The sequence below is a fragment of the Vulpes lagopus genome, chromosome 11 (assembly GCF_018345385.1).
Source record: "Vulpes lagopus strain Blue_001 chromosome 11, ASM1834538v1, whole genome shotgun sequence".
In the NCBI taxonomy this organism is placed as follows: domain Eukaryota; kingdom Metazoa; phylum Chordata; class Mammalia; order Carnivora; family Canidae; genus Vulpes; species Vulpes lagopus.
This window is the reverse complement of record NC_054834.1, coordinates 15143799-15155854: the sequence shown is the minus strand read 5'-3', so window position 1 is coordinate 15155854 and position 12056 is coordinate 15143799. Positions and strand designations below refer to the sequence as shown.

The following is a 12056-nucleotide window of genomic DNA, read 5'->3' as shown; positions in this document are numbered from 1 at the left end:
GGTTAGGGTTACAGTAAAACCAGAAAAAAAAAAAGAAACCAGCGCTGCCTTACATCAAGTAGGGGGCGACTAGCAGTCCCTGTCCTTAGAGGGACACAGCTCCAATTCAAGAAGTCCACTTCAACTCTAAGAATGGAAAATGCTCAGATACCCCGGCCTTTAAACAAGAAGCACCCCTTGCAAGTTTTATTGCTGCCTATCTACAAACTAACAGTATCGCCTCTCCTTAATGTCTTACCCAACTACCTGCTATAAAAGAAAGGCCTGCCAGCACAGGTGTACTGCCTTCATGGTTGGTCAACAGTAATGCTGGTGTTTGGGTCTCACACAACGAGCTGGGGTCAACAGCCGGGACTGCAGAAACTGTCAGCAATGAACATATGAAGTAAAGGAAAAAAAGAAAAAGCCACAGTTTCAGTCAGCCTCCTATCAAGGCCACGTGACTGGGAAAGTGCTGGCAATGACAGCCTACAGTCTTTCCACAGAATCAATAATCAAAACAAGCTGCTCAAACCACAGCAGGACTGTAGGCAATGATTCGGCTCCTCAGTAAGCCAGGTGGCATAATTATTACAACTCCCTCTTGTACTGGGACTTTCATTCCAAAGTGAGGGCTGCTGGCAGCACTCTGAATTTCTCGACATTTCCTTTCAAATGCTTCTGGTTCATAAAGCTCTTTCAAAACTTGTAGGTGACTCATCAACTCAAGATATATATATATATTCATTCTATCCTCTACTGGAACTAAACAGGTTTAGCGACATCAGGGTAAGTTTTAATTCCAAGCAACTTGTTTCATATGACTGGACCACAAAACAGACAATACTCTTCCATATTTAACTAGTGGCTGGAAAACAAATTAGAGTACAAGCTTCAGAAAAATGGGTATCTTGGAGGCAAATCAGAAATAATGTTAAGTGTTTTGTAAAAATCACACTTCGAACTCTATCTTGATCATGTCACATTTCACCAGGGTCAGCTAACAGCACCCTAGAAAGTGAACAGGGAAAATGAAGATCAAGCTTGGAAAAGCTCTAACTATTCCAACTCTAAAAATCCCTTCAACTTATGAAAACAGTAAGCCTCATATATTCAAGGATACATAACATTTATCAACATGCCCATCTTTTACATCAAGATGGATTAAACATCTACAATTGAGAACATAACAAAAATAAATACATAAATAAAATCTGTTTGCCCAAACAATCTTAAATGAAAAACTGTGACAGAGAGAAGCAGAGACTAACGTTACAACTTGAAAAGCTCAATAAGGAACAGTTGCTTTTGACATGAAGGTGAATATAATTGTATGTGTAAATACTTACAGGTTTTTGTTGTGGAGCCGTACTCACTAAAACAAAATGAAACAAAATGAATGTTTAGAGGAAAATAGATCTGTATCTTTATTAGGTAATCTCAATTGTAAAATGAAGGTAATCATTGCCTTTTAATGGCTATCCAACTTCAAAACTGTTAAAACTACAGAGCTTCTTAATCACAGAGATCTGAAGAAAGTTTATCCATCTCAAACAAATGACTGGCTCTTCAAAGGCACAGAAGTAGTTGTTCATTGGGCCACTTCCCTTATTTATCTAGAATTAAATACCCATTCATTTCAAAGAGAGTCAATCCCAAAGCATTGACTGATATCTTAAGAAAATGGGTAAGAGTTCACAAATATCACAGTCATCTAACCAAATTTATTTTATAGACAATAAAATGATGAATGTAAATTAGGAGATGTACATCTATGTTTGAAAACTCTGGCAAGTCTATACAGCAGAAATAAATACTCTAGAAGTCACATGACCAGTCTTTGCCAGCTTGATCGACCGTAGGTCTATGATCTAAAAAAACACCCTAATGGTAAAAAACAAGACTAGGAGGTAGTACGCATCTCCCAAGAGCCCTCTCAGTCGCAGGACTTCAGACCCTAAGTCTGCACACTTGCCGGACAATGCACTAGGGTGTGGATAACATGAAGAGATGAGGAAAGTGGTCAACATGTTACTGTAGCCGTTACACTCCATGGAAACCAGATAGAAAACTCTATATGCCAGTACTCAAGGCATCTGGCCTTCTCTCACCCTTGGGTCTTTTGTAACTAATTCCAAATTCATCAGTTAGACTCAGATTGATGTAGACTAACTGGAGACAAGGAAGCATTCTAACAAACCTAAAACCAGAAGAAAATACTGATGACTATAGGTCAGCTACAAGCAAGCTGTTACCATGTACACCTTCACAGAGAAGTGTGCAGGCGATGAAACAGCTCGTAGGATTTCAAATGATTGTTTAAGGGAGGACAAAGTAACTCAAATATTAAAGCATAATTTAATTGGGGCATCTTTTTAAGACCTTTTTAAGAAAAAGGTCTTATTATTTCTAGCTGTCAGACTCTTTCAAAAGTTCCTAACAAGTATTTGTTTGACTCAACTGCTTTCAGTGTGCAACTCCGCTGGCTCTCAACGCCCCCAAACAAATTGAAACAAAGCTGGCTTAGCAACTCACCTGCAGACCCCGAAGGAGGAGGAGCACCTGCTTTCTGCCACTCGGTGGCCTCGGCTGCCATCCTTCTCACATATGCATCATCCACACACATCAAGATGTTCTCCGGCTTTATGTCAGTATGAATGATCTTGCACTTACTGTGTAGATAATCTAACCCCTGGAGGACCTGGTCATAGTAAAATCAAGAGAAGAAAGGAGTTATTAATACCTTCACTGTTCAACATTTGTAAAAATAAGTAACATAATCACAAGGCACAAAATAAAATTGACACAAATTTCTAGTAAAAATCTCCCTCCTGCCCCCACCCCCACAGGAGCCCAGCATCTTCCCATAAACAACCAATGTGCATCATTCTGGAGATTCTTTATGTTCATGGAAGCAAATGCATCTATACACATACTTATGTTTATAACAACTTTATTGAGATGTAATTTACATACAATTCATCCTTTTAGGTGTACAATTCGATGGTTTTTAGATATCCACCATCACCACTATGTAAATTAGGACATTTTCATCACCCAGAAAAGACAAAACCTACCCAATGGGAGTTACTCTCCATCTCCTCCAGCTCCCCCAGCCTGTGCAACCGCTAATCTACTTTCTGTCTCCACACATTTGCTGGTTCAGAATATTTTATATGAATGGAATCATACAGTCTCCTAGAACAGGCATGATGTTTTATTTTATTTTTTTTATTTATGATAGTCGCACAGAGAGAGAGAGAGAGAGAGAGAGAGAGAGAGAGGCAGAGACACAGGCAGAGGGAGAAGCAGGCTTCATGCACCGGGAGCCTGACGTGGGATTCGATCCTGGGTCTCCAGGACCGTGCCCTGGGCCAAAGGCAGGCGCTAAACTACTGCGCCACCCAGGGATCCCCAGGCATGATGTTTTAAAGGTCCACCCAAGTGTAGCATGTACTTCTGTTCTTTTAACTGTCAAATAATGTTCCACTGGATATACTCTATTTTGTTTAGCCTTTCATCTGATGGATATTTGGATTGTTTCCCCTTTATGGTTCCTACAAATAATGCTGCTATGACCATTAATGCAGGACTTTCTGTGTAGACATACGTTTTTACTTTTCTGGAGTGTATACCTGGGAATACAATTATTAGGTCATATGGTAACTCTTGTTTTATACAGTGGCTGCATCATGTCACATTCCCAGGAGCAAATGCAAGGGGGTTCTAGCCTCCTTGTCATGGCCTACACCCTTCTCTGTCTTTTTTTAGTCACCCTAGTGGGTATGAAGTGTAACCTGCGTCTCCATGAGGTCTAATGATGTGTATACATTTTTAATACTGCAGGAAAGGAGGAGAAAACAGCTGTGGAATCCAGCTCACAAAACCTCATTAACTCAAAGAAACTGCTGAACCAAAATATCCATGAAAACAAAACCCACAAAATTTACAGAGTGCAGTGACCACAGTATATCTGAAATTATTTCCACTGGAGAGGAATTCTTTCAATTCTTCCCATGAACAAAAATATGTTTTTAAAATATTCCCAAGTTCCTGTACATCAGAAATTCTATATGCTCAATAAACATTAACATTTAATAAATATCATCATACACTGTAAATCATTTAGGGGTCTTGTCCACAACAGACAAGGAAGTGGGAAAAAGACAAGCAGTAGGATATATAATATGTATTTCCCACTCTAGAAAGTTCTCAGCAAGAGCACAACACTTCTGTCTCTTGTATCTGGCTAAACAACTGTAACAGATGACAGCATTAGGAAATGAGGGGACAGAGAGGTTCCACAAGGAAAATAAGAAAAGGAAGACCCATCCCCTTAAACAGGATGAAAATCCCTATATTCATCTGAAATAACTTTCCCTAGGAAGCATTTTTACATGACTTCGACTGACCCAGCATCAGTCAAACTCCTTAACAGGTCACGCACCCAATTCCAGGTGTCTGACATATAGTAATAAACACAGCTCACTGTCTCCCAGGGCTCATGGCCCCAGTGTCCTCAGAGAACTTACTGTCTTATGCCAAGGGAAGGAAAGGGACTGGCCAAAAAGAAACCAAGATGAACCACAGGCGTAACAAATGCAATTTAGTGAACTGCTGACAAGTTCCTAGGAAGCACCAAAACAGAGGAACAGATAAAACTAGAATAAGAGGGGAAAAAAAGCCACTTGTTTTTTTCACTTAAAATTAATATTTAATGTTTGCAATAATATTGCAATTAAAACTATTAAATTATGTTTAAACCATCAAAGGACCCTGAAGTAAGATTCATTATACATTTCCATAAAGAATTAGGTTATAATCCTGATGGGAACACAATCCAGTGGGGCTATATGTTATTCACTGACATTCATGCATCTTTCTTTATTCAAACTGCAATAATATGGGGAGAATTTTTATACCTGAATAACAGAAATTCTGAGAAGTACAAGAAGTTAATGGACAAGAACAGTAATGATGTCTAACCTATGGAGGCAAAGGAACAAGATTTTTGAGAAAATTTAAACAGTTTAAAATTCTTCCAACTGAAACTGCATTTCAAATATCAAATATAAACTCAAAGTAAAAATGTCAGTATCTTTTCACCACCATTTCATGCCCAAGTCATGCCTATCTTTCCACCTTAGCTCTTTCGTGGTAGTCAGGTTATTTTACTTGTGGGGGCCCAAACAAGTAAGAGTTAATGTGATCCAGTATCCAAATGTGTTCATGAGTTCCCAATGACAAGGAGGCACTTGAGACGAACAAAGTGTTCTCAGTAAGAATTTAAGGTCCCAGACTTAAAATATTTGCAATTGCACTCAACTAGGGTTACCTTTCCATAAGAAACACAGCTTACGATGTCTGACAATGAACACAGTAAAAGAACTGACTGCTGAGACAAGTAAGTTAATTAAGATAATGCAAATCTGAAAGGAAATAGTTGAGAGGCACAGCACAGTGTGGTGTTAAAACATGGCCAGGGGACTCACACCACTCGCAGACTGCTCATTCCCTGAGCAAAGTACTTACACTGTCTGAGCTTCCATTTTCAAATATATAAAAAAGGGGGGAATATACCTATTAAATAGAAATATGGTAAGAATTATAAATGATCTATGAAAAAAAATTTTTTAATTAAAAAAAAATGACCTATGGAATATCCACAAAAAACAAGCTTTACAGGAAGCTCAAAGTAAGTGGGAGAACTAATCTAAGTCAGAACATATGCACTAACATTGACTAACTCTGTGCTATGTATTAAACTTCTCTGGGTCTCATTCCTCCCACCTAATGAGTGGGCTATACACGATAAATTCTGTGTACATCCCACCAATGAAATTCTGATGCCATAATTTCTTTTAATTCTAAATTACAATTTTTAAAAAAGTCTTTAGCTGTAGACAAAAAAAAAATGGTTATTTTGAAAAATAGCATTTCTGTTCTCAGCCAGTGAATTTTAAAGCAATAAAGCATCTGAGAATCCAGAATAAACAGTAATGATGGGCAATCACATAATCATTTATGTAAAATAACTATGATGATGAACAAAAAAAAGAAAAAGCAGTGAATCAAGCTCCATGCTGAAGGACAGATCTCCTCTTGCGAAATCTGAAAAACAGAATTAAAAGGAGCCTCTACTAATTTTCTGTGTTTCCTTTACTTGCCAGGCCCAGTATATTTGTCTTTCTTGCCTAAAAACACATACTTGGCCTCATCAGCAGGAGGCAGCAGAGGCTGCAGAGAGATCCCCCGACTGCCAACTGCTTGAATCTACAGTTGCCATGAGAGCTGAGATGAATCCAAGCACAGATGGGCCAAGGATGGGGCTGCAGCTCATTCAGAGCCAGATCACACCCTCAAAAGAAGGGGCCAGTTTTCTCCTCGTGAAGTCAGACCTGCAGGCTAGCAGCAGTTTATCAGCAAAGGCAGAGCCTAGGAGCCCCCAGTTCTGGTTCAGACACTAACTAGCTAGTTCCCTTCCCTGGCCTCAAATTCATGTGTAAATTAAGAGACTTGGTTCAAGACAGTCTCTCAGGTTTTCCTTCTTTTTTTTTTTTTTTTTTAATTTTTTATTTATTTATGATAGTCACAGAGAGAGAGAGGGAGGCAGAGACACAGGCAGAGGGAGAAGCAGGCTCCATGCACCGGGAGCCTGATGTGGGATTCGATCCCGGGTCTCCAGGATCGCGTCCTGGGCCAAAGGCAGGCGCCAAACCACTGCGCCACCCAGGGATCCCTCAGGTTTTCCTTCTGTCCACCTATGAAGATAGCGGAGAGCATCTATTACTGGCATCAACAACATAATCCTACTCCCCTCCACCGCGGCTTGCTACAATAGGTCCCGTGATCCTGGAGGAGGAGTGAGTTGAGAAATAATGTGGGAACTCTGGTCACCACATGGGGACTTTCTTCTTCCCACACCTGAACACAGGACATCACGAGTGAGGAAACGGCCTGCCTCTATTTCTGTGAGCAAGGCCTTGCTCCTGCAGCACCAAGGGAAGCCCAACTGGCATGGGAGGGCCAGCCCACACAGGAGCCATTCGCCAAGATACTCATTCCTCAGGGTGTGGACAAAAACCCCACAAGCCGAAAACTTTCCTACTGAGAAACCTAAGGCTCCCATGGATTTCTCTTCTTCAGTAAATAGACACGAGGTGACAACCTGCTTCTGACAATTGTGGCATTAAACTGAATGGAGAAGTGTGGGAATCCCAGCTCAACGGAAGGAGGCAAGAACTGGATGCACGTGCACACAGAAGACTCAGTGGACACTGTCCTTGTCTGCTTGGGCCTGAAAGAGCCTTCTGCTCCATGTCCTCACTGGACTACTGAGAATTCATGAGAAGACCCTGGAGCTGTTCTTGCGAATGTGGTCAGGAGAAAGAGAAAGCCTCCATGCCCTGCACATAGATGGCGCCACAGAGCAATGAGCTGGCTAAGAGGCTTCCTGCCTGTGAAGGGGAGCGACTTCACATCTCCCAGTTGAGGACCCAACATTCTGAGGAGGATTCCAAGTCAGGACAGAAACATGTACTGGGCAGCCCGGTGGCTCAGGGGTTTAGCACCTGCCTTTAGCCCAGGGTGTGACTCTAGAGACCCGGGATCAAGTCCCACATGGGCTCCCCGCATGGAGCCTGCTTCTCCCTCTGTGTCTCTGCCTCTCTCTCTCTCTCTCTCTCATGAATAAATACATAAAATATTAAAAAAAAAAACCATATGTACTACCACAATGAATATACAAATGTTTACCAACTTAAAATTAATCTCCTGTTCTATAACTGATTCCTGGCTCAGTGGTAATGAATTCACTGGTAACTAGGAGCAGCAAAATAAAATACATTTTTCAAATGTAAAATAAATAAAAGTTGATACTAAGTGTAGACAAGAGCATTCAGTGCTAACAGGCCAGGCCTTCATATGCCCCCAGAACCCGCTGCCTCACAGAAGCGGGGTATGGAAAAGCACTTCTATTTGTATTTTATTTTATTTTTTTATTTATTTGAGAGAGAGCAGGAGTGTGAGGGAGAAGCAAACTCCTCACCGAGCAGGGAGTCTAACATGGGGCTTGTTCCCAAAACCCCCGAGATCATGACCTAGGCCGAAGGCAGATGCTCAATCAACTGAGCCACCCAAGCAGCCCGGAAAAACACTGCATTTTACAAGTCCCCTTAGCTTACATAGTACAGTGCATGTTACCAATTATAAATCACTTAGTAAATAACATCTAATGGCTATTCTTTTAAACAACCTAATTGCCAGCTCTACTATGAAGGAAAAGAAAACCATTTACCACAAACAGACCCACGAATGTACACTTTGATAAACACATGCTGTAACTAAAATGCTCCCAGATCTTTCTATGTAGACATAGGGCCTTGCACTTGAGAGCACGGGTTCCGAAATTATACCACCTGAATTCAAATCAGCGCTTAAAAACGTGGGAGTCTAAAGAGCATTGTAACTGCCATTGACATTCATAGTTACAGAAAAGATTAATAATAATTTAAAAATCCAGAGCTACAAGCTATAACTGTTAGTTTTCCCAGTATTTTAGCAAAGTCACCAAACCAGGGCCTTGCCCTTACGAAGAAGCCATTTCCTTACAGGGTTCCTATAAAGAGCAGTGAATTACACCATAAGATTTTATTTTATTTTATTTTATTTTATTTTATTTTATTTTATTTTATTTATTTATTTATTTATTTTTAATTTTTATTTATTTATGATAGTCACAGAGAGAGAGAGAGAGAGAGAGAGGCAGAGACACAGGCAGAAGGAGAAGCAGGCTCCATGCACCGGGAGCCCGATGTGGGATTCGATCCCGGGTCTCCAGGATCGCGCCCTGGGCCAAAGGCAGGCGCCAAACCGCTGCGCCACCCAGGGATCCCACACCATAAGATTTTAAAAAGTAAAATGTCAGTGACCCTTTCAATATATGAGCAAGTCAAAGTCACACGTTTAAGGAACAGCAACACTGTCTGAAGAAGCCAGCACCTGCAGCATACCTTTTAAGCGCTACAAATAAACACAGCCAACACTAGCATCCTGTTTCTTCTGGATTTAGAAATAAAAACATGAAACAGATCAACATAAAGCTGATTTAATAAGAAGGAAGACATGAAAGCCAGAGGGTGAAGAGACTAACACAAGATTCCACACACCTGAGCTAAGAAGGCAGCCTGGGAGAGGCAGGGGCTGCACACAGCATCCCAGAGGCCACCAGCAAGTCACCATGGCTACAAGAGGACAGCTAAGAACTGACCAAAGGACTGAGAACAGTGTATGGGAAGCCCTGAAAAGGCAGATGATTAAATCATGTCATTGCTTTTAAAATATAAACAAGTGGTAATGTTTGTCTACCAGCACATCCAATCACAGAAAGCGAGCCATTTTGTAGAACAAAAAGAGGAATGTAGACCCTTTCTTTCATTTAAGGAAAGACAACCTACGAAAAACATTCCTTCACCACCTATGGCATGAAGGAAGTTACAAAGAGACACAGAACTCCCGTAGAATTCATAACTCCAAGAGCTCACAACACAGGTGGAGAGACACACCGGCTACTTCACGCTGGTCATCACGCTGGATGCTCTATCAACAGCCCCTCCTGTTAATCTCCACAAATCATCTAATATTATTCCAATTTCACAAATGAGGAAACAGACTCACAGAAGCTGCATCATTTGATCAGGGTCACAAAACAGTAAGTGCCAAAGTTATAATTTGAAGTTAAGCCTACTGGCAAAGGTGCATACTGGGTATACTTTCCCAGTCCAGTGGTTTTCCACAAGAGGGAATTCTACATCCTCAGGGACATCTGACAACTTTTAGAGACCTTTATAAGTGTCAGACACGGCGTGGGGGTGGCTGATACAGGCATCTAGTTGGTTGAGGCTAGGAATGCTGATGAACACCTTGCAATGCACGAGACAGGTCCCCACAACAGGAATTTTCCAGTACAAAATGTCAACAGTGCCAGAGCTGTGAAACCGTGGCTCATAGGGCAAGACACTATGATCATCAGGAAAGGCCCAAATGGAGGGCGCAGGCATACGGAGAAGGGAAGAAGGAGCACTCTTAACTGGAGTAGAGTAGGAAGGAAGCCTCTGTCATGGAAGCAGGATTTTGGTAAAGTCCTTAAAAATATGGGTAGAAAAGACAAGTTGGTGTTTTCAGCAGCCTAAGACAAAAGAAATGACCAAAGATGTGCAGCTAATAAACAGCCAGGTGAGTACTTTCTCTAAAATTCCTACAAAATGAAAGTAGTAAAAATTTATGAATAAAAACTCTGACAAATCTGCATGTATTTATAGATGCTTGGGCATCTTTGAACATTCATAAGAGACTGGTAACTTGGTTGACTCTAGGAGAGAAACTGGGTACCTGAAGGACATACATTTTAGAACATTTACATATATTATCTATTTAAAAGATTAATCAATTCATGGTAAACAATTTACCTGCCAGGAAATAAAAGCTGAATCAGGATTTGTGAAGGGAAATACAGGCTGACAGCAGATGGCAGAAAAACCTTAAACAGGTTCACAAGAAGAACGGGGATTTAATTTTTACTGGACATTAGGCCAAGTACAGTTCTAAAGTTATTTTATGCTGCTTGGCAAAATGCTAAAAGCCAAAGTTCCAGAGCCAGACTATCTGCGTATAAATGCCTGTTCTACAGCTTACTACTTTTTAAGTTACTTCATCACTGGGGCAAGTTACTTAACCTCTCCATACCTCCCTTCCTCTTCCATAAAATCAGAAGGGTGAAAATACTTATTTCATAGGGTTATTGTAAAGAGTCAATGGATTAAAATTTGTAAAGTACTTATAACTATGCCTGGCACATACTAAGCACTGAATAAAAATTTGTAATAATCAATAGTAGCATCCCTTTATATTTAAAAAATAATCTAGCAAGGAAGGTACCTTTCTTTATTAGTCTCATTTTATTCATGAGGAAATTGTGGCTTAAGGAAGTTAAGGAACTTAGCCTAAGTTCCTGGCCAGAGAAGCGTACATCTGACACCAAACCCCAAGCTCTTTATCATCCCACATGTCATTTCTTGAAAGTAAATGTTAAGCTTTAGATAATAGGCACTGGAAAGCCACTAAAGGTTTCTAAATGAGGAATATGAATTACTGAAGCAACGTTTTGTTTAGGAATGGAAAGGAGAAAAAATTGGCATAGGGAAATAGAGCAGGATGGGCAGGCCTCTGGGAGAGTAGAGAGCCTATGAAAAGGTACTGGCTGGGGGTGATAAGGGTCTGAACTAAGGAAGGTGGTACCGGAAACACAAAGATCAGGAGTAAAACACACACCATGGCAAGGATCGATGGCTAGGTGACTAGTGAAACATGGCAGGTGAGTGAAACCAGAAGTCAGCCACACCTGATTTCAAAGGCAAGGGAGGCCACAGAGTGGGAAGAGTATTAGAAAGCTGCTCCATCTTGCCTGTTTCAGGAAGCACTGCAACTGTAAGGTCTATACTCAGAAATACTGAATCCATAGGCTGAGTCAAAGGGAATGAAGGAAAATTCAGGTTATAAGGATTATGAACCGGGATAGACAGCAATTTACTACTTTCAAAGTCACAGGAGGCACGCCTGGATGGCTCAGTGGTTGAGCGTCTGTCTGCCTTCCACTTAGGGCATGATCCCAGGTCCAGGATCAAGTCCCCCATCAGGCTCCCTCTGCCTGTGTCTCTGTCTCTCTCAAGGATAAATAAACAAAAAACAAAAAAACAAAAAACAAAACTTACAGGAAAGAAAGTTTAGGGGAAAAATCCAGAACCCATGATATTTTAATAATAAAATAAAAGGTGGGGTCACACTAAAATCAAAACTTCTAACATTGCCTATGATGACTAAGTACAGATGAAATTTCACCTCGAAATCTTTCTAGACCAATAAAACACTCTAAGAGTTCTCAGTCTCCAAAGCACGGTGTGTGTGTGAATTACACGGGGAATGACGCACTCATTAAAATCATTTGTTCATTCAGCAAGGACCCACGAAAATTCCATTAAATCCCATGAATTTCATCTTTAGATTTGCAGACACTTTTACTT

General features: G+C 40.7%; 1 protein-coding gene across 5 annotated transcripts in view; it reads right to left on the bottom strand.

The window, feature by feature from the left end:
• Positions 1 to 12056, bottom strand: part of SRPK2 (SRSF protein kinase 2) — a 247192-nt gene that overhangs the window by 24964 nt on the left and 210172 nt on the right. For all 5 annotated transcript variants that reach the window (XM_041773343.1, XM_041773344.1, XM_041773342.1 and 2 more), the window contains 2 exons: positions 2515 to 2680; positions 1329 to 1354 (listed from right to left, as the gene is read on the bottom strand). In XM_041773343.1, the coding sequence (XP_041629277.1) occupies positions 1329 to 1354; positions 2515 to 2680 (192 nt within the window). The remainder of the gene's footprint in view (positions 1 to 1328; positions 1355 to 2514; positions 2681 to 12056) is intronic.